This window comes from Alosa pseudoharengus, unplaced genomic scaffold (genome assembly GCF_046254945.1).
Source record: "Alosa pseudoharengus isolate Yale_2024_CS ecotype anadromous, Long Island Sound unplaced genomic scaffold, YU_APseudo_1.1 YU_APseudo_1.1_scf_9, whole genome shotgun sequence".
NCBI lineage: Eukaryota > Metazoa > Chordata > Actinopteri > Clupeiformes > Clupeidae > Alosa > Alosa pseudoharengus.
The window spans coordinates 39,488,218-39,511,420 of record NW_027468881.1 but is presented as its reverse complement, the minus strand read 5'-3'; the positions used below and the strand labels follow the sequence as shown (position 1 = coordinate 39,511,420).

The 23,203-nt window shown below is 41.4% G+C and overlaps 1 protein-coding gene across 1 annotated transcript in view; it reads right to left on the bottom strand.

Annotated features, from left to right (window-relative positions):
- Positions 1 to 378: 378 nt before the first annotated feature.
- Positions 379 to 23,203, bottom strand: part of rtel1 (regulator of telomere elongation helicase 1) — a 117,825-nt gene continuing 95,000 nt past the window's right edge. Inside the window, exons 29-32 of the mRNA XM_076277157.1 lie at positions 17,839 to 17,976; positions 17,244 to 17,504; positions 9,899 to 9,997; positions 379 to 605 (exon numbers count right to left, since the gene is read on the bottom strand). Of these exons, the coding sequence (XP_076133272.1) occupies positions 544 to 605; positions 9,899 to 9,997; positions 17,244 to 17,504; positions 17,839 to 17,976 (560 nt within the window). The 3' untranslated portion in view covers positions 379 to 543. The remainder of the gene's footprint in view (positions 606 to 9,898; positions 9,998 to 17,243; positions 17,505 to 17,838; positions 17,977 to 23,203) is intronic.

Sequence of the window (23,203 nt, the reverse complement as noted above, 5' to 3'; positions counted from 1 at the left end):
CTCCTTGATCTGGGATTCTGGGAAAGGTTTTAGGGGTAGTTGGAAACACGCATCATATTGTAGCTGATTCAATGGTATTGAAATGAAGCATACATGTATCTAAATTATTTTATGCTGATGGACAGTCTGAAATGTAAGCCCCTACAGAGGGAGGCAAAAAGGGAAGTGATTCATGAGTTTGAAAGGAAAGAGATAAGACTGACATAAAAGACACTGGAAATACATATGTCAATACGATGTTCCCGAAAGTCTCCAAGGGCAGTGACCTCATGTAAGCAATAATATCAAATACTACAACTAAAAAACACTTGCACACACAAATACAACACACACACACACATAACCCACAGTCATCTGAATGAATGATAATTGCACAACTCCAAATTAAATACTTTAATTTCATTTCTGATAATGATATAAAAAAACATTTGCATGATGCTTCTATTGTAACATACTGTATGTGTCACAATACACAAAACACTCACAGGACAGGTTACATTCTGCAAGAAAATCCAACACTGGATTCAGTCAATTAGTGAGTTGCTAACTATGACCTGCAAAGAAGGAAGAGATCTTGGGTTGGGATTTCCCCTCGTCACTGGAGGCTGAAACAGAAACCAAAAAAGCAGAAGTCGTTCCCCTGTCAGTGCTGTTATTCACTCCTCAGAGCGCCTTCTTATTATGCCACTTATAGGAAACACGCAGTGTGTCCGTTACTGTCATGGTCCTCATTGAATAAGGAGAGCCTGCTATTTCATGAGTCACAGTTTGCCTCCAGCGCTGGGTTGAATTTACGGACACAACCCACAAGTTGTATGTTCTACTTACATAATTGAAATCACATCATTACACATGACTGACACATTGGGGTGGTTCATCATCCAAACATTCAGGCATGCAGTTTTGTTATAGCACCATGACCTTACAAACTGGACTTCTTCATTTCCCACCTATCTAATGAGCTGTGATGTACTGAAATCATGACTGTGATGAACAGTGTGATGCTCTCATTAGACGTCTGTTATAGCTTGTTTCCATTGAGTGGTATGGTTCAGTTTGGTACGGTACACCCTGACCTGGCTTGTGTTTCCACTGCCAACAATACCCTTGCTTGGTAGACGTGGTATAGGCTGGATGCTGATATAGGCTAGCCACATCAGCGAGATAATTAGTGTTACATTACCGGTGCGGTGACACCGAACACTACACAACAAACAACACACCCAGAGGACATCCAGCAGCCAAGTTAGTCTTGGATGACTATGAAACTATTCAAATTCAAATAAATTTTAAATGTATTTGTCAGATACAATTATACAAAGTATATGCAGTGAAATGCTTTGTCCACTGACTCCATGACAATGGAGTGCAATGTGTGTACAATGGAGTGCAATGTGTGTACAATGGAGTGCAATGTGTGTACAATGGAGTGCAATGTGTGTACAATGGAGTGCAATGTGTGTATACATTAGGAGTGCAATGGAGTGCAATGTGTGTATACATTAGGAGTGCAATGGAGTGCAATGTGTGTATACATTAGGAGTGCAATGGAGTGCAATGTGTGTATACATTAGGAGTGCAATGGAGTGCAATGTGTGTATACATTAGGAGTGCAATGGAGTGCAATGTGTGTATACATTAGGAGTGCAATGGAGTGCAATGTGTGTATACATTAGGAGTGCAATGGAGTGCAATGTGTGTATACATTAGGAAATGTGCAATGTGTGTATACATTAGGAGTGCAATGTGTGTATACATTAGGAAATGTGCAATGTGTGTATACATTAGGAAATGTGCAATGTGTGTATACATTAGGAGTGCAATGTGTGTATACATTAGGAGTGCAATGTGTGTATACATTAGGAGTGCAATGTGTGTATACATTAGGAGTGCAATGTGTGTATACATTAGGAGTGCAATGTGTGTATACATTAGGAGTGCAATGTGTGTATACATTAGGAGTGCAATGGAGTGCAATGTGTGTATACATTAGGAAATGTGCAATGTGTGTATACATTAGGAGTGCAATGTGTGTATACATTAGGAAATGTGCAATGTGTGTATACATTAGGAGTGCAATGTGTGTATACATTAGGAGTGCAATGTGTGTATACATTAGGAGTGCAATGTGTGTATACATTAGGAGTGCAATGTGTGTATACATTAGGAGTGCAATGTGTGTATACATTAGGAGTGCAATGGAGTGCAATGTGTGTATACATTAGGAGTGCAATGGAGTGCAATGTGTGTATACATTAGGAGTGCAATGGAGTGCAATGTGTGTATACATTAGGAGTGCAATGTGTGTATACATTAGGAGTGCAATGTGTGTATACATTAGGAGTGCAATGGAGTGCAATGTGTGTACACATTAGGAAATGTGCAATGTGTGTATACATTAGGAGTGCAATGGAGTGCAATGTGTGTATACATTAGGAGTGCAATGTGTGTATACATTAGGAGTGCAATGGAGTGCAATGTGTGTATACATTAGGAGTGCAATGTGTGTATACATTAGGAGTGCAATGGAGTGCAATGTGTGTAACATTAGGAGTGCAATGGAGTGCAATGTGTGTATACATTAGGAGTGCAATGTGTGTATACATTAGGAGTGCAATGTGTGTATACATTAGGAGTGCAATGGAGTGCAATGTGTGTACACATTAGGAAATGTGCAATGTGTGTATACATTAGGAGTGCAATGGAGTGCAATGTGTGTATACATTAGGAGTGCAATGTGTGTATACATTAGGAGTGCAATGGAGTGCAATGTGTGTATACATTAGGAGTGCAATGTGTGTATAATGGAGTGCAATGTGTGTAACATTAGGAGTGCAATGTGTGTATAATGGAGTGCAATGTGTGTATACATTAGGAGTGCAATGTGTGTATACATTAGGAGTGCAATGTGTGTATACATTAGGAGTGCAATGTGTGTATACATTAGGAGTGCAATGTGTGTATACATTAGGAGTGCAATGTGTGTATACATTAGGAGTGCAATGTGTGTATAATGGAGTGCAATGTGTGTATACATTAGGAGTGCAATGTGTGTATACATTAGGAGTGCAATGTGTGTATACATTAGGAGTGCAATGTGTGTATAATGGAGTGCAATGTGTGTATACATTAGGAGTGCAATGTGTGTATACATTAGGAGTGCAATGTGTGTATACATTAGGAGTGCAATGGAGTGCAATGTGTGTATACATTAGGAGTGCAATGTGTGTATACATTAGGAGTGCAATGTGTGTATACATTAGGAGTGCAATGTGTGTATACATTAGGAGTGCAATGTGTGTATACATTAGGAGTGCAATGGAGTGCAATGTGTGTATACATTAGGAGTGCAATGGAGTGCAATGTGTGTATACATTAGGAGTGCAATGGAGTGCAATGTGTGTATACATTAGGAGTGCAATGTGTGTATACATTAGGAGTGCAATGTGTGTATACATTAGGAGTGCAATGTGTGTATACATTAGGAGTGCAATGTGTGTATACATTAGGAGTGCAATGTGTGTATACATTAGGAGTGCAATGTGTGTATACATTAGGAGTGCAATGTGTGTATACATTAGGAGTGCAATGGAGTGCAATGTGTGTATACATTAGGAGTGCAATGGAGTGCAATGTGTGTATACATTAGGAGTGCAATGGAGTGCAATGTGTGTATACATTAGGAGTGCAATGTGTGTATACATTAGGAGTGCAATGTGTGTATACATTAGGAGTGCAATGGAGTGCAATGTGTGTATACATTAGGAGTGCAATGGAGTGCAATGTGTGTATACATTAGGAGTGCAATGTGTGTATACATTAGGAGTGCAATGTGTGTATACATTAGGAGTGCAATGTGTGTATACATTAGGAGTGCAATGTGTGTATACATTAGGAGTGCAATGTGTGTATACATTAGGAGTGTATACATTAGGAGTGTATACATTAGGAGTGTATACATTAGGAGTGCAATGTGACATTAGGAAATAAATACAACCCCAAAATAGAAAAAAGTTGGGACGTTGTGTAGAATGTGAATAAAAACAGAATGTAATAATCTGCAAATCTCTTAAACTCACATTTAGTTTCAAAAAAGACACAGACAACATATCAAATGTTGAAAATGACAAATTTGATTATGGGCCCTATCATGACAGTCAAAAGCGCATCGTCACTCGTCAAAAGCTTATTCAAATTTAGTAGGATGTGTCCAGTCCACATTGTGAGTGTTTTTGTTATCAAACGTCGAGCACATGGCGCAACAAGGTGTTCCTAGGTTTTTTAATCAGTCATGAGTGTGTTTGGGGCGTATAACATCATTTAAACCAATGAGAATGACATCTGTCATTCCCTTTAACGGCGCAAAGTGTGATGTCAAATAAATGCATCGGTATTTTGACATTCAACGACGCATTTGAAGGAAGCTGCTTGCGAGACCGTATGGAAGTCATTCCACTAAACCATGCTTTACAAAAGGCATAGCCTTCATGCATTTGCATGGACGTGCGCTGGTGTGCTTTCATGGATGATAGAAGGATGGTGCGTGCACCTGCCAATATGACTGTTGACAATGTGCTCTTAAAATAACATATAAACAACTCGCCATAGACTTCTGACCAGGTGTACAATAGCGATTTTTAGACAATGCGCCAGGCCACTCCCTAAGTTGTTAATTGCCACACCCCTGGGCGCATTGTTTAAAAAATAAAAGTGCAAAATAAGGAATTAAACTTTGTGCCGGGTGGAAAACGAGTTTTACGCCATGCACCAGTGTGCAAAATACAGCCCTATGTCATGGAAAACTCATGTTCATTTTGAATTTGATACCAGCAACATGTTTCAAAAATATAGCTGCAAGCAGCAATGAGGGGGCCAAGCAGTTGAGCGGGAGTTGGGATTGGATTGGGTCTTGAGTCCATGTACAAAGTTTGGTTTCTATTCGTAAAAAGAATTTCTGAGTTATGAACCTACTTCCTGTGATTATAGAATGGATTGGATTGGATTGTTTTGGACTAGACTGGACTGGACTGGACTGGACTGGATTGGACTGGATTGGACTGGGATTGGGTCTTGAGTCCATGTACAAAGTTTGGTTTCTATATCTGAATGCATTGCTGAGATATGAGCCTACTTCCTATGATTATAGTGCTCCCCTAGTGGTCAAAAGACTCCAAATGTATTGTGCGCCCTCAGGATGGGGTCTCAAGTCCATGTACCAGGTTTAGTTTCAACCATATAATAATAAGTGCAAATGTATTGTGCGTCCTCGGGTTGTGGTCCAAAGTCCACATACCAAGTTTGGTTTTGATAGGTGGAAGTGTTGCTAATCATATGCCCCTTGTGGTCAAATGTCACCAAATGTATTGTGGGTCCTTAGGATGTGTTCACGAGTCCACATACTGAGTTTGGTGTCGATATGAGAAAGTCTTGCTAATTATAGCGCCCCTAGTGGTTAAAGTACACCAAATTTATTGTGCGTCCTCAGGATGGAGTCCTGAGTCCATATACCAAGTTTGATTTCAATTTCGATACATGAAAGCGTTGCTGAGATATGATCTAACTTCCTGTATCTCCAGCGCCATAGACTCTAGAGCCAAGACCATAGATCACGTTTGGCTTCTATAAGTGAAAGCGTTGCTGAGACATGAGCCTACTTTCTGTGATTATACCAAATTTTTTGAGCCTCCTCCTAATTGGGTCCTGAGCCCATGTACTAAATTTGGTCTTGATATGAAAAAACCTTTCTGAGATATAAGTTCCTTCCTGTTTCGGGGGCTTTGCCGCCAATTTCATTTGGCTATGACGGACAAACGCTTTCGAATATCAATACAAAACGAACAAAACGAACAAAACTACAAAACGTTTGTGCGGCTTGGTCTAAAGATAATCTGAGCCAAGTTTTTTGAAAATCTGAAACATTTTGTGACCTGTGAAAAGTTTTAAGTGTTTTTGATGAAATCCAATATGGCGGAAGGTCTAACATGGCAGATATTGATGTCATGGGTGTGTTGAGTTCAGCCTCATCCAATGATTCCATATATTTCAATGTTCAAAATGTGGTGTATGTGATGAATCATAGGAGTGTGCCGAATCAATGTGCCAAATTTCACAACTTTTTACAGTATGGTTCAACTAGCCATACTCACATCAAGATCTGCGAACTATCCATTGACACTGCTCAATCCGAGAGGAGGGATAAACGGTTGTCTTTCAAATTTCCTCTTTCCCGCGTTATTGCATGTTAGTTATGCCTACAATGCAAAGTTGCTTTCTTGCGATTGGAAGCTCCTGTAGCTGCATAGGATTTCAAAACATTGCGAAATGCCACAAAAAACGGTTTGTAAATAGGTCTGTGAGTTAGGACAGAGTTGGATCAGTCTTTCTAGAAAGAACAGGCAAGAGCTTTCTAGCCTCACGTCAGCAGCGCCGCATCCCATATAGGCTACATTAAAAACATCCCATATACATTATAAACACAGCAATGTTATAATATAGCCCATCAGCGCATCTCTAGTGTGTGTGCCTCTCTCTCGCTCAGAGGGGAGGGGGAGGCTGAGGGGTCGATCAAGCATGGATTCTAAACTCTGTGGTGGATAGAATCTACAATTAGGTGTTAATTAATATTACTACCTAGGTCGAAGTACTCCCAAGTGCTATTGCGCCAGACATTGTAGTTTTCCTGTTTATTCGCTTGGAAAATCGTCACGTTTCATGTTGTGTGCCCTAACATTTTTAATCAACTACTTGTGCAACTGTATTTAAGTAGGGAAAATGTGGATGTGTTTGATTAATGCCATCTTAACTCTCTCTACGGCCACGGCAGAGCCCGCTAGCATAGTAACATGCTAACACATTCGCGCCGCGTGAAAGTTAAGGTAAGAACATATATTACTACTGATTTTGGGTGGCGTGTTCCTGTCGCGGTCAACATGAAATCCAAAACTTTTTGATCACCAAGTTCACATTTCCAGCTCAACCACAAAAAATTCTTATTATTTTTAATACCATCCAATAACTAATTAAATGTTGATTTAGGCTTATAGGCCTAACTCGGTCTACTTAGCAACACCATTGAACACCACTTAAAAGTTCAACGAAGAGTTGCCATTGCTGCTGCTGTGCTAAAGAGATGTGGACGGCACGGCAGGGCATGCCCAATGAAAATAAATTAAGGCAACACAACACAGACCCCGCTTCTTTTGCGTCAGTCACTGAAATGAACGCAACACAGACCCCGCTTCTCTCGCGGCAGTCACTGGCAGTAGCCTAGAATAAATGTATGGGGAAAAACACTTTGATGATAAGCGCCGCGCAGCAGCAGTTTGTGACGTTGTTTATTAGTGTAACCTCATGTATGAAAACTAGTATTGCCAGGCAATACTAGCCTACTTTGAAAAGTAGTATTGCCGTGGCAATACTGGTGACGGCGGCCATGTCCTGAAGTAGCCTAAAGCATGTAGGCTAATGATTCCTAAAACATATACAAAGTCCATTCTGTGGCTATTGAAATTTGGGTATATCGTGTTAATTGTAACCCACCCTCTGAAGCCTTTCGTGACACATAGAAAATACTTTTTAATGAACCTGACGTGTTCTTCATAAAAATGTCCTTTTTGAGTCATTAAAACTTAAAACTTAATACAAAGTGGTTTTGAGCCATTTTAAATCGCTGAGCTGCAGCATCGGGTGTTCGTAGACTGTGCGCTCCTCCGTCTACTGACAGCCAGGGCATATACATTTCTTCTACGGCTGCACACGGGATTCACCCGCAGTTAACCAAATATTTCTTTATTAGGGCAGGGCAAGCATATTTCTGGCTATTAAATTATTTCTAAACCAGTCTGCTAAAGTCTGTAGTGAAGTCTGTGTAGGGTTTTCCAGACTTCCAGACTTTTTTTTTCGAGACACGCTGCTCACAAGAGCCATCTGCCGGTTGTTTGGGTTGTTGCAGCATCGTTGCAGCGTCACTGGAGAAATACAAATAGAAGTACACACATTTCACGTGCGAACCTCGAGGGAAGCTGGCCAATTTGAAGTAATGCCCACTGTAGATTTTTTTTAAATGAAGAAGTGAAGCAGCACAGTGGTAAACATGCTCCCGTCCCAACTTTTTTTGAAACATATTGTTGGCATCAAATTCAAAATTAACATATATTTTCCATGAAATAGTCAAAATGTTAATTTTCAACATTATATATGTTGTCTTTGCCCTTTTTGCTGCTAAATGTGGGTTTATGAGACTTAACCTTTTCTGTTGTAGAAAAGAAGAGAAGACCGAAAGAAATGTCTTAAGTGCATGAGATGTTTCCAGCAGCTTGCGCTCCCGCTACAGTCCTCAGTCATAATCTGGAGAGCCTGGGGATAAACACTTTTCTGCATTTCCCAGTTAGGCTTTCAGGCTGTGGTCAATTTTCACAGTTTGGCTTTCAGGCTGTGGTAACATTTCCCAGTTTGGCTTTCAGCCTGTGGTAACATTTCTCAGTTTGGCTTTCAGGCTGTGGTAACATTTCTCAGTTTGGCTTTCAGGCTGTGGTAACATTTCCCAGTTTGTCAGACAGGGAAGAGACAGTTTGGCTTTCAGGCTGTGGTAACATTTCTCAGTTTGGCTTTCAGGCTGTGGTAACATTTCCCAGTTTGTAAGACAGGGAAGAGACAGTTTGGCTTTCAGGCTGTGGTAACATTTCTCAGTTTGGCTTTCAGGCTGTGGTAACATTTCCCAGTTTGTAAGACAGGGAAGAGACAGTTTGGCTTTCAGGCTGTGGTAACATTTCCCAGTTTGTAAGACAGGGAAGAGACAGTTTGGCTTTCAGGCTGTGGTAACATTTCCCAGTTTGACTTTCAGGCTGTGGTAACATTTCCCAGTTTGACTTTCAGGCTGTGGTAACATTTCCCAGATTGTAAAGAGACAGTTGTTGGGGTGACTGGGATCTCTGATGGTTTTCTTTACTCTGGACTTGACATCTCCTTGAACACTATTCCACATGTTCTCAGTTGAGATGTAGGCTACTTGAACACTATTCCACATGTTCTCAGTTGAGATGTAGGCTACATACTTGAACACTATTCCACATGTTCTCAGTTGAGATGTAGGCTACTTGAACACTATTCCACATGTTCTCAGTTGAGATGTAGGCTACATACTTGAACACTATTCCACATGTTCTCAGTTGAGATGTAGGCTACTTGAACACTATTCCACATGGTCATTCCTTTGCTATGACTAAGACTGTGTGGGTTGTGTTTGTTTGACTCCTGCTTCACTTGTTTGCAGTTTGATCAAATGGTTCATAGGCTTCCTTTGCATGGGAAAAACAGCAGTTTACTTAACATGTGGCTAGCAATAACATGTCTGCTTTGAAGAATGCCACAAGCTGATTCAACAGATCACAGACACACAGATCTGGCAGTGGGCATGGATTCTTGGCACAGTCCATTAATAAAAAAAAAACTACAAAGGAATTTATAGTTCCCATAGCATTTGCTCTTTGGTTTTGGTTTTTTTTTAAGTATATTTTTTGAGCTTTTTGCCTTTATTATGATAGGACAGTAAAGACAGACAGGAAGTGAATGGGAGAGAGAGATGGGGTGGGATCAGGATATGACCGCAGGACTGACGCTGTAGCCTGCTGTGCCACAGCGCCCCCCTCTTTGGTTACGTTCATGCGTCATGGTTACAGTGTGGTTTGCTTGGCAGGATTTTCTGATTTTTATGCCAGAGTTTCAGGCATAAACCGGGAAAAGCCCTTACATTTTGGAGATATCTAAATCACAGGACGAATCCACCAATCACTTTTCATTTATATTAAAATCGCAAGATAACCCGTGTGTATATGTCTATCTGTATGTGTGTTTGTGTGTATGTGTGAGTGAGTGAGAGAGAGAGAGAGTGTGAACGCACCTGATGGCTGGGTTTCGTGGCTTTGGCTACCACCTGTCAAGGATGATGTCATTTCCCTGAAGCGAGATCGGTCACAGGCGGGGATGAACACCTCAAGCCCTGTAAACAAACACACACACACACACACACACACACACATAAGACCAGGGTTCCCGCTCTCTAGTCAAATGAATCTCCATGGCTAAAGTTAGGCTAACCACTCGAGCTAGCAGTGAAGCTAATATGTAGATACTAGATATACACCAATTCTGTATGGAAATATATTTGTATTTTTATATTTGTACGGAAATGTTTGTATTTGGCAAATACATTTTAAACTGTTACAACAAAATTCCCTGATATTCTATGACTCCCCCAAATATGATACAATTTCCTGACTTGCCATGTCTGGAATAGACTTGATCAAAAACACACGAGTCACACAATCCAGGGTTTACCTCACGGTGGATTAGTGATCTACCAGGATACGCCCTTCTGTCTATACAACTGTGGAAACATTTGTGTTTTTTTTACTGAATCCTGCTATGTTCCTTCTGCTTTAGTGTTAACAAGAGATATCATATTAACAAGAGATATCATATTAACAAGAGATATCATATTGAGATTCATTTTCATTCTTTTTGCAAACTTGTTTTTTTTCCTGTTTCTGCACTTTGTAAAGCAAGACGGATAAATGTTTAATTTTTTTAAATCGTCATAACGACCGTACAGCATTGTTTAGAATGTGCTTCATGCTGTAAACGTTTATCTCTTTGCCGGCTTTAACACCAGCTGTTAAGGCCGTTTTTGGCTCCAAACACAGTTAGTTGGAGAAACGAGCTCGCTCAGGCCCAAGAACCCAGGCAGTTACTACGGTCAGACAGCCAAGGCCGTGGTTAGACACCATGGCATGGCTGGGTGGGTCATAACTGCATTGACAAGAACAACTGTCATTACTCATTCATGCATTTAATGCAGCTGATGTACAGTAAAGCACACCGCGGTGCATTGTGTATGACATGCACTATACGAATAAAACTAATAAAAAAGGGGGTAGCCGTGGCCTACTGGTTAGCGCTTCGGACCTGTAACTGGAGGGTTGCCGGTTTGAACCCCGACCAGTAGGCACGGCTGAAGTGCCCTTGAGCAAGGCTCCTAACCCCTCACTGCTCCCCGAGCGCCGTTGTTGATGCAGGCAGCTCACTGCACCGGGATTAGTGTGTGCTTCACCTCACTGTGTGTACACTGTGTGCTGTGTGTGTTTCACTAATTCACGGATTGGGATAAATGCAGAGACCAAATTTCCCTCACGGATCAAAAGAGTATATATACTTATAGGGTCATTCCGTGTGAAATCACTCAATTTCAGCGCAATTTGGCAGGTGACCCTCTCCGAAAAAATCAGAAAAAAATCACAGGTGTTTGTAGACCAAATCCATGCATAGATCTTAAATAGCATATCTGTATAACTAATCGTTGCAAAACTACAGCCCTTTGAAACTTCAAGTCATTTTAAGCATTGTGGTGAACAATCCTTTTTGTTCAACTTCCAGCATTATTGGCTCTTTTGGTATTTCACACACATAAGTGAAAATATGTGATTAGAAGTACATTTTCCTGTTGAATTAAAAAATCCAATCGGATCAGACGTATCTTGTATACTTTCCCCTCTGCAAAGCTCTGAAAATGGCTATAAATTCATAATGTGAAAAGACATCATCACCTTTGAGGGCTTCTCATTCAAAAAGTATGTGACACAAATTCATCAGATTTTTCCCCCACTCATGTATGGATTATAAGGTCATGTCCATGCATTAACTTTGGTTGTTATCATTTTCATATTTTCAGAGCATTTTTTTAAAATTGGGCTTGATTTTCAAAAAGCCTGTTTTCATCTTCTCATTTCACCACGTGGACAGTTAACAGGATTTTTTTTAATTTTACCATATATCATTCTGTATGTGAGGATCATCTGCCCAAAATTTGGGCTTGTTGCTGAGTTTCTTCATTGAGATAAGATTTTTTACAAATATTGTCTATAAATCCACAGAATTTGTACTGGATCTGCAGTACCACTTTGCACCGTATGTGGTGCTCTTTTAATACAATGGAAGTCAATGGAAGAGTAAGAGAGTCACTTGTTTGCTGCACATATCCAATCTAAACACACAGTTTATGGTTCATAGTTGAATTGGTCCAAAAAATTATTGCAACATGAACAACATACTACTCATACATAAATCTTATTTAGAGAAAATAAACTGATCAAGTAAATTATACACACATAAGACTGACTGGTCATCATACATGCAGCAAGAGGATTTAGCATAATTACCATCTTTGTAATGAGTTTTCTACACCAGCTTCAACCTATCAGTGCCTATGTGAGCACTTTAATAATTTTTAGCCAGCTGATTAGGCAAAGTCTATATTCATCGTCATATGCTTGGGATGCAGTCCTCTGTGATACATAGACAAAGAGCATCAAGATGGAGATCAGTGCTTTAACAAACAATCAAACAATGGGTTTCTAAAATTCAGTTCATCAAGGTATTTCACTTGATGAAGATGACCATGTGTGTTTCCATCACAAGTATTCATAACAAGGTTTGAGGACTCGTGGATCCAAGAGGCATTTGTAAAAAGATGATAAATCTTTAGTATTGATTTTTCTGCATCTGAATTTTAGAAACCCCTTTTTACTTGAACCATATGAACCATAAACTGTGTGTTTAGATTGGATATGTGCAGCAAACAAGTGACTCTCTTACTCTTCCATTGACTTCCATTGTATTAAAAGAGCACCACATGTGGTGCAACGTGGTACTGCAGATAAAGTACAAATTCAGTGGATTTATAGACAATATTTGTAAAAAATCTTATCTCAATGAAGAAACTCAGCAACAAGCCCAAATTTTGGGCAGATGATCCTCACATACAGAATGATATATGGTAAAATTAAAAAAAATCCTGTTAACTGTCCACGTGGTGAAATGAGAAGATGAAAACAGGCTTTTTGAAAATCAAGCCCAATTTAATAAAAATGCTCTGACAATATGATGATGTTAACAACCAAAGTTAATGCATGGACATGACCTTATAATCCATACATGAGTGGGAAAAAAATCTGATGAATTTGTGTCACATACTTTTTGAATGACAAGCCCTCAAAGGTGGTGATGTTTTTTCACATAATGAATTTATAGCCATTTTCAGAGCTTTGCAGAGGGGAAATTACACAAGATACATCTGATTTGATTGGATTGTTTAATTCAACAGGAAAATGTACTTCTATTCACATAGTTTCACTAATGTGTGTGAAATACCAAAAGAGCCAATAATGTTGGAAGTTGAACAAAAAGGATTGTTCACCACGATGCTTAAAATGACTTGAAACTTCAAAGGGCTGTAGTTTTGGAACCATTAGTGATACAGATATACTATTTAAGATTTATGCATAGGTTTGGTCTACAAACACCTGTGATTTTTTTCAGATTTTTTGGGAGAGGGTGACCTGCCAGCCACTGGGTGATTTGACACGGAATGACCCTATATACTTATACTAAAACTGCCTCGGCTTGCCTACCATTGTTTTGTTCTGCCCTGCCATTAACACATTGTCAGGGAATGGAAAACAAAACATTGCCCCATTAAGGTATTTTATAGTACACTCTGGTATCTATGCTTGTGAGAAACAAAAGAAATCCCACACATTTCCATTCAGGCGATTACAAGACATCTGTAAACAGCCCATAAACAAGCTACTATAAATATTTTAAAAGGCGGTCAGGGCCTCAGGAACACACCCTAGTGTGTAGTCATCTACTACCTACGTTGGAGGAATAGAAACGCAAACCATACAAACCACAAAAACCAAGCAGGAAAAGGAAAATTACCTTGGAAAAACATGAATCTGTCTGTCATACTGTCCTAAATATATATTTGCTTAGACACAAAAATGTCTAACTTCAATTCTTAGACACAAAAATGACTAATTTAAATTCTTACACAGATTCCTGTTGCCATGGAGTATGAGACCATGTTTGACTGGAAAAGTCTTAATGCTCATAATAACACACACACACACACACACACACTCGTACCCAGGCACAGATAGGCCCTCTCTTCCACCAATGGGGGCAACGGCAGGTCTTTAGTATTTATTTAAAATATCTTTTGGCTTTTTGAATACTGGCCTAAGTCATGCTGAATAGCTTACTGAAGAGTCATGTTGGAATAAGATTCAACCAACAAAAAAAACGGAAACACACAGCAACATTTTCACACTCACACACACATCAATACAAATAAAGGACACATGCACACACACTCCAAACTCCAGAAACTTACGCTCACAAAATCATTAACAAACCGCAACTAAACTAAACACCCCAAATCACACACACTTGTCATGCTTGGGCAGCCGTGGGCCACTGGACTTGTAACCGGAGGGTTGCCGGTTCGAGCCCCGAGGGTTGCCGGTTCGAGCCCCGACCAACAGGGCTGAAGTGCCCTTGAGCAAGGCACCTAACCCCTCACTGCTCCCCGAGCGCCGCTGTTGTTGCAGGCAGCTCACTGCGCCGGGATTAGTGTGTGCTTCACCTCACTGTGTGTTCACTGTGTGCTGTTTGTGTTTCACTAATTCACTGATTGGGTTAAATGCAGAGATCAAATTTCCCTCACGGGATCAAAAAAGTATATATACTATACTTATACTTACACTTATACATAAGTCCCAGGTGTCTTTTAAGATAGGAAAGGAAAGCCTATAAAAAACAAACTTAAAAGCAACAAGCTTAAAAAAGGGCAAAAAAAAACAAGTTTATTGGATGCCTATGTTTGTGCAAACACACTCTAGCAAACAGCACTTGCGTACATTCATGCACGCACACAACATTTAGTAATTACTGGCGTCATCTACAACTATGACACTGCAAAAACAACTATGAGAACAAGCTCCAAGTGCAAATACATAATTTACATGTACAAAGAGTCCTTACATGGTCACAAATTTTGTCCGATCATCACCAAACTTGACACACATGCTCTTCAGACCAAGCCGCACAAAAGTTATCCCTTTTCGTCTCGGAACTCAAACCGTTTGCCCGTAACAGCCAATCGAAGTTTTCGCAGGTCGCAAATTTCAGCGGATCCTCACCAAAATGGGCAGAGACCATCTTCAGACCATAACCTATCAATATATTGCTTTCTGGAACAATTGACAAAAGCATTCGCCCGTGACAGCCAATCAAAATTGGTGGCGAAGCCGCCAAACAGGAAGTGAGCTCATATCTCAGCAACCCTGCCATGTATCATAACCAAACTTACTACATAGGTTCAGAACCCCATTAAGAAGACGCTCAAAAAATATGTTGACCTTTGACCTGTAGGGGGTGCTGCAATTAGCAATATTGCATTTTGATCTGTAGTTGCGATGTGTTTTAACGATCTTTTATTTTTGGATGTGAAACTGATGACAACATGTTCTATCCAGTTCATTCTAATGAGTGCGCGGTAGGGCGAGGCAGGACGGGGTGGGACGGGCAGGGGTGATTAGGTGGGGGGTTGGCTGGCGGAGGCTGTGGCAATACTCAGCCCTGTTTCAGCCATACAAAATCAGTTATGTTGATGTGACACTTGTTGAAAGTGTTGATTGCGTGTGTCTGCTGAGTTCTATCTTGTCGCCGTGGCTACTCCGGCCTATTCTGCTTGGCCCCCTCATTGCTGCTTGCAGCTATATTTATTTTTCATTTTGCTTCCCTTGTTGTTGAAAAGTCGCTTTTTAATTTAATTTATTCTTTATTTTTGGCTTTATTTTTGTACCACTTGGTTGTGATATTTTGGATTTGTTTTTTTGTGTGTTCCTTTAACACTCCCCCTCCCCGTTTTTGGTCCGTCCATTCATGTCCTGTTGTTTACCGTCTTTACCACCTTCATAAAGACTCTGAGTCGAAACGTGTCGGCAGGTCAGTGTCAGCTTAATAAAGGACTTTTTATCAGCAGAGTGCCTCGGGATCTACCTTCATTGATCTGCATTCATGTTTAAGTAATTGTTGAATAGCAATTATGCAAGCTCACATAATAGCGTTATGTTAGCCCACCATAATCTGTCATGTTGCTTACAGTATGTTAGCCCACCATAATCTGTCATGTTGCTTACAGTATGTTAGCCCACCATAATCTGTCATGTTGCTTATGTTAGCCCACCATAATCTGCCATGTTGCTTATGTTAGCCCACCATAATCTGTCATGTTGCTTATGTTAGCCCACCATAATCTGCCATGTTGCTTATGTTAGCCGCATCGACTCGTCTCTGCAGCAGTGTTTGAGGTGACGGTAATATTGCTTATTTTAGCCCCATCCCATCGACTCGTCTCTGCAGCAGTGTTTGAGGTGACGGTAATGTTGTGTATTTTAGCCCCATCCCATCGACTCGTCTCTGCAGCAGTGTTTGAGGTGACGAAAATGTTGTGTATTTTAGCAACTTGACTCTACAGCAGTGTTTGAGGTGGCGGTAATGTTGTTTTATTTTAGCCCCATCGACTGGTCTCTGCAGCAGTGTTTGAGGTGGCGGTAATGTTGTTTTATTTTAGCCCCATCGACTGGTCTCTGCAGCAGTGTTTGAGGTGACGGTAATGTTGTGTATTTTAGCAACTCGACTCTACAGCAGTGTTTGAGGTGGCGGTAATGTTGTTTTATTTTAGCCCCATCGACTGGTCTCTGCAGCAGTGTTTGAGGTGGCGGTAACACCACTAACCACTCGATGAGTTGCACAGTTTTGAAAATGAACGTTAAGGGTTGTTTTAAGGACATGTTTGTGCATGCCCATAGGCAGCCACTCTGAAGCAGTAAAGGCGATTCAAAACGAGTCCGAAAAGTCGAGACAGGACCAATCGTCAAAATGTCGGTGTCCACCACTCTAGTTCATCCAAAACAAACCAGAAAAGGGACTCAAAGTGCTAAATACCGGAATTATCCTTTAATATACTAGAAAGCTATTGTTCCACAGTACAATGAAGGTAGACCAACTGAATGAATGAAATGTTGCTAATTTTAATATATCGATGTGTCAAAAACATACTGATAAAATAATGGCAATGGATAATTGATATTAAGTATTTATGACGTATATCCTCAACCTCATTCACACGCACAAACACACATACACACAGCACACGCGCGTGCTCGCACACACACATATATACACACATATACACACACACACACACACACACACACACACACACACACACACACACACACACACACACACACACACACACACACACACACACACACACACACACACACACACACACACGTGCGTGCACGGTGGGTGCACACACACACACACACACAACTTACGCTTTAGGAGCTGCAGGTGTTCGTCCCTCTCGGTGAGCAGGCTGACTACAGTGGACAGCATCTGGTCGTAGTGGTGGTTCTTGCGGTAGGCGCTCAAGCAGGAGAACAGCTGTTTGGACTTGTCCGCACCCAAAGCTTTCTGCATGTCCGCCATCAGCACTGTCGGCTCTGAGAGCTCTTTGGACTTGTCCGCACCAGAAGCTTTCTCCGAGGATGGGACGCCAACTGCAACCTCCACGAGACCTGAGGAGGCTTCACTGTCTACACACACACACACTATTCATCACTCATTAATCCATCTATGTAAGTGTCTCTTGTGTGTGTACAAAGGTGTGTGTGTGTAAGTAGGGTGTGTGTGTGTGTGTGGAAAGTCTAAACAGCTGGCAAAATTCTGCTCCATATCAGCTGTGATAGGCAGCCATACTGTGTGGTGTAAGCGATGCTTTATGTACCCTTGAATGTCAAAGCTGTGTCATCTCTGAGAATATTTGAATCCTTTCTGTAAGAAATTTGACTGGCGGATTCAAATAAAGAAATCAAATGTGTGTGTGTACAAAGGTGGGTGTGTGTGTGTGTGCGTGCGTGCGTGCGTTACCTGTGTGAGTGGTTAGTGCCCGTCTCTGTTCTCGGCTTAACGAATGCTCAGTCTTGTATCCACACCCCTCCCCCGTCAGCAACACACACTGCTCATGGAAACGCTTCTTATGGTGGGGACGCACTGCCTGGTACAGCCCTGCACACGCACGCACGTACACACACGCACGCACACACGCACGCATTATTGAATTGATTCAAATAGATTTTTCAAAACCATTCACACCAGGTAATTCTCTTTACAATTACAACAGCACAGTCAGTAAGAGATTATTTAAAAGGTTAAATAGAGTCAACCAAAACCTCACACTCAGCAGACATTCTTATCCAAAGTGACTGAAATGAGGAATAACATTCAAGCTACATTGCAAATGAGACCTTAGGTAACAATAGGTGATGAGAAACACTCCCATAATGAAGAGGAGAGTGGAGAAGTGTGCGTCCTAGTCACAGTGTACTAGGTAGTGGAGAAGTGTGCGTCCTAGTCACAGTGTACTAGGATGAGGTAGTGGAGAAGTGTGCGTCCTAGTCACAGTGTACTTGGATGAGGTAGTGGAGAAGTATGCGTCCTAGTCACAGTGTACTTGGATGAGGTAGTGGAGAAGTGTCCTGGTCACAGTATACTTGGATGAGGTAGTGGAGAAGTGTCCTAGTCACAGTGTACTTGGATCAGGTAGTGGTAGAATAAGAAGGAAGTTAGCCACAAAGTGAACAGAGTCTGGTTATTTACAAAGTGAACAGAGTCTGGTTATTCACAAAGTGAACACTGGTCACTCACGATTGGAAAACAGCTCAATTTCACGTTCAAATTTGTCTTATCAATAAAAAAAAGCAATTCATGCTTTAGACCATTTTATTATAAAAACAAAGTACCAGTTCAGGCACCGTTTTGGCACCATTTTAAAAGTATTGATTAGGCACCGGTATCGGATAAAACCCAAACGATACCCAACCCTACTCACGATTGGAAACCCTTTCCAACACTCGCGTTGTAACAGGCTGGACGCCTTTGTGCTAACTTTGGAGTCATTGGTCAAGCCTAACCAATTACATGGATCAGGGATTCCTGACGTTACTTCCTACTTTGCTGACAACTGACAATAAACAGCATAGGCAGTCAGGAAATAATGTATGTGGCGGGCCTACCTTTACTGTAAATCAGTGTTTCTCAAACTTTTTCAGACCAAGGACCACTTAGCCAATAAAAGAAAACTCACAGACCTTCTAGCTAATAAAAAGAGTAGACCTACTCCAACAGTAAATTACACAATAGGCCTACTCACTGAACCACATTGCTTATTGTCTTTGCACCTTGCTTATTGTGTCAGAGGATGTCAGAGGATAGGATTCACCCGTTACAGTTTGCATACCAGGAGAAAGTGGGCGTGGACGATGCCATCACTTATCTTCTACACAGGACACATTCTCACCTGGACAAGGGGAAAAGTGCTGTGAGAATCATGTTCTTTGATTTCTCAAATGCTTTTAACACCATCCAACCCCTCAGACTGGGAGACAAGCTCTTGCAGATGGGTGTGGACGCTCACCTGGTAACCTCGATCACAGATTACCTGACCGAGCGCCCACAGTTCATCAGACTGAAGAACTGTCTCTCTGACACTGTGATCAGCAGCACCGGAGCCCCACAGGGAACTGTGCTCTCTCCAGTCCTGTTCACCTTGTACACATCTGACTTCTGCTACAACACCGAGTCATGCCACATGCAGAAGTTTTCTGATGACACTGCAATTGTGAGGTGTATCAGGAACGGGCAGGAGGAGGAGTACAGGAGCCTGGTGGAGGACTTTGTGCAATGGTGCAAACTCAATCATCTCCAACTCAACACTTCAAAGACCAAGGAGATGGTGGTGGATTTCCGCAGGTCTAAGCCCACTCTGCTACCAGTCCCCATTGATGGGGTCAATGTCGAGGTGGTAAGCACCTACAAGTACCTGGGTCTCCACCTGGACAATAAACTGGACTGGTCAGTCAACACTGATGCACTCTACAAGAAAGGGCAAAGCAGGCTGTACTTCCTGAGGAGGCTGCGCTCCTTCAATGTGTGCAGTAAGCTCCTCAGGATGTTCTACCAGTCTGTTGTTGCCAGCGTCCTCTTCTATGCAGTAGTATGCTGGGGAGGAAGCACAAAGAAGAAGGATGCTGGGCGACTTGACAGGCTGGTAAGGAAAGCTGGCTCTGTAGTGGGAGCTGAACTGGAGTGCATCGCTTCAATATCTGACAAAAGGACCCTGAACAAACTGATCAACATCTTGGACAATGAGTGTCATCCACTCCACAGCACTATTGTTAAGCAGAAGAGCCTGATTAGCTGGAGACTTCGTTCACTGCCTTGCACAACAGACAGACTGAGGAAGTCATTCATCCCCAGGGCCATTGAACTGTTTAATACATCACTTAAGGGAAGAGGAGAAATAGACTTCTCCGCATAGTCTGTCTGCCTCTTCACCACCTCCAATGTCTTGAACTGTCTGTCCACTAGTCACTTTACATTTGTCTTCTGCCTCACTGTTTGCGTGCTGTATTAGCACATATGCACTCCATGCCACATACCTTTCTTAATATAGTTATTTATATATAGATAAATAGACTTTATTCTTGCACTGTTGCACTGTTTGACTTACTCATTTGCACCATCACCATGACACTCATTCACACAGAGCACCTTCCCTTACCTTATGCACTGAGAACCACAGGCTCAGTCCCTGCTTCAGTCATTGCAAGCGCACCTGATTGATTATTCACCCACTATGTGAATACTGTTTTTTAGAATTGATTTTGATTAAGTTTTATTTAGTATAATTTGTATTTTGTATATTTAGTATATTCTTTATCAGTCCTTATTGCTTAGTTGTGTTTTATATATTATATCATTTTAATTACTTTTTCTGCTGTTATTGAATGTGTGTGTGTGTGTTGTCTGTATGCTACTGTGACCTTGAATTTCCCCTAAGGATCAATAAAGTATATCTACATGTATCTATCTATCTATCTATCTATCTATCCATCTATCTATCTATAAGATTTAAACTGCATAGCTTACTTAACTGTTTGGATTTGCATACAAGTTTGTTCAATATTGCAAACAACTAATCTATATTATATTTTACCACGTCTGCTCGCTGACCATTTGTGATAGCTTGCGGACCACCAGTGGTCCCCGGACGACACTTTGAGAAACACTGCTGTAAATAAATGTACACATTCTTCCAACTGCAATTTTTGATGTTTGCAGTTGTTACTACTACTACCGTTAGCCACAGCCACTTGATTTTGAAACTACTGTATAGCACCATCCCCTCTCGTCGCTGATTGGGCAGATAATCTGCCGATCAATGTAAACGTTAGTGATAATGGTGTTCCCGACTAGTATCTCCCTGAAATGAGATCTAGGTGGGCGTGGCCAAGCTAGAAGGAAGTACTGTAGGAGGAAAGAAAGGAACCGTGTGGTGAGTGCATGCTCGATTTGTTATGGCCACCTTACACCGAACAACTTTGACAAGATTTGGGAAAGATTCTTGAAAGATTGTAGTCTTTTAACTAATGCCTCCCATTTAAGCTTCATTCAAAAGACTCCAATCTTTTAAAAATCTTTCCCAAATCTTGTCAAAGTTGTTTGGTGTAAGGAGGCCATTAGGTGTTTTGGAGACAAAATGGTCTTGATTTAAAATCACTTATCCAAAGTCATCCTTAATCAGACATGACTCAGCAGGAAGCATTATGTGTTTAGAGAGGATGTCATCTTGATTTGAATCACTTATTCAAAGTCATCCTTAATCAGACATGACTCAGCAGAAAGCTGAGAAACATGATTCAGTACTCATTCAGGATATAGAAGTTGGACACCAAAAGACTATAATAACCTTCACTAAAGGTGATCCCAATGTCCCAGCACAAGAAACACCACCAGTGAACTGGTAAAACCAGAGCAAGCAGCCCTATTCATTTGCTCAGAGACGCCTGCCATCACGTCCTACAGCTGAATAAAGTAGCGTGTTCATCTGCTCAAAGAGCCCCGGGGGGATTTGCGAGTGAACACTTGTTAAGCTCACCTCATCAAGTCTTTCAAATAGCATGAAGAGAGGCCACTATGCTTTGCCTGTCCTTCTCACACTTGCCTGAAATAGATTTGCAGGAGATTAGAATTCACATGCTCCAGGGAGAAGTGGGATGTCTGCTCGTTTTTGAGTAATTTTAAGTAAGTCTTGCGTACTTTGATGTGAAAGTGTGTGGTTGGCACACAAAATGCGTACAGGTTGGCATGTCTGCTATTAGCCCACTGGCCTGCAATCTATTAAAAATACTGGCCCATGGCTAAAGTTACTGCCGACCCCTGCTGTAGAATGATCCGACTCAACAGTGGGTTCAGTGGGTTCAACCCTCACTCAGTCCATCAGCAGCCACCATCTATGACTCTGCCATGAGTCTCACAGCGCTTCAACACATTTTCAGAGTTCTGAGACATTTCCTGTGGATCAACTGGATTCCAAACCTGCACACTCACACCCACAAACTTACACACTAAGACACCCAAACACTCACACACACACTAAGACACCCATACACTCACACACACACTAAGACACCGTACACTCACACACACACTAAGACACCCATACACGCACACACACACACTAAGACACCGTACACTCACACACACACTAAGACACCGTACACTCACACACACACTAAGACACCGTACACTCACACACACACTAAGACACCCATACATGCACACCCACACACTCCCGCCCACAGTCCCATGCTGGGACTAGACTGAACAAATACTAACAAACCTGAAGGCAAAGCTAACTCTTCCTTTTCAGTCCCTGATTAATCATGTACAGTGTAACAGGAACGTTCTCAGACCTTTTCAAGTGTAGCGGCAGCTTGTCTTACCTTCCTTTTCAGGCCCTGATTAATCATGTACAGTGTAACAGGAACGTTCTCAGACCTTTTCAAGTGTAGCGGCAGCTTGTCTCACCTTCCTTTTCAGGCCCTGATTAATCATGTACAGTGTAACAGGAACGTTCTCAGACCTTTTCAAGTGTAGCGGCAGCTTGTCTTACCTTCCTTTTCAGGCCCTGATTAATCATGTACAGTGTAACAGGAACGTTCTCAGACCTTTTCAAGTGTAGCGGCAGCTTGTCTTACCTTCCTTTTCAGGCCCTGATTAATCATGTACAGTGTAACAGGAACGTTCTCAGACCTTTTCAAGTGTAGCGGCAGCTTGTCTTACCTTCCTTTTCAGGCCCTGATTAATCATGTACAGTGTAACAGGAACGTTCTCAGACCTTTTCAAGTGTAGCGGCAGCTTGTCTTACCTTCCTTTTCAGGCCCTGATTAAT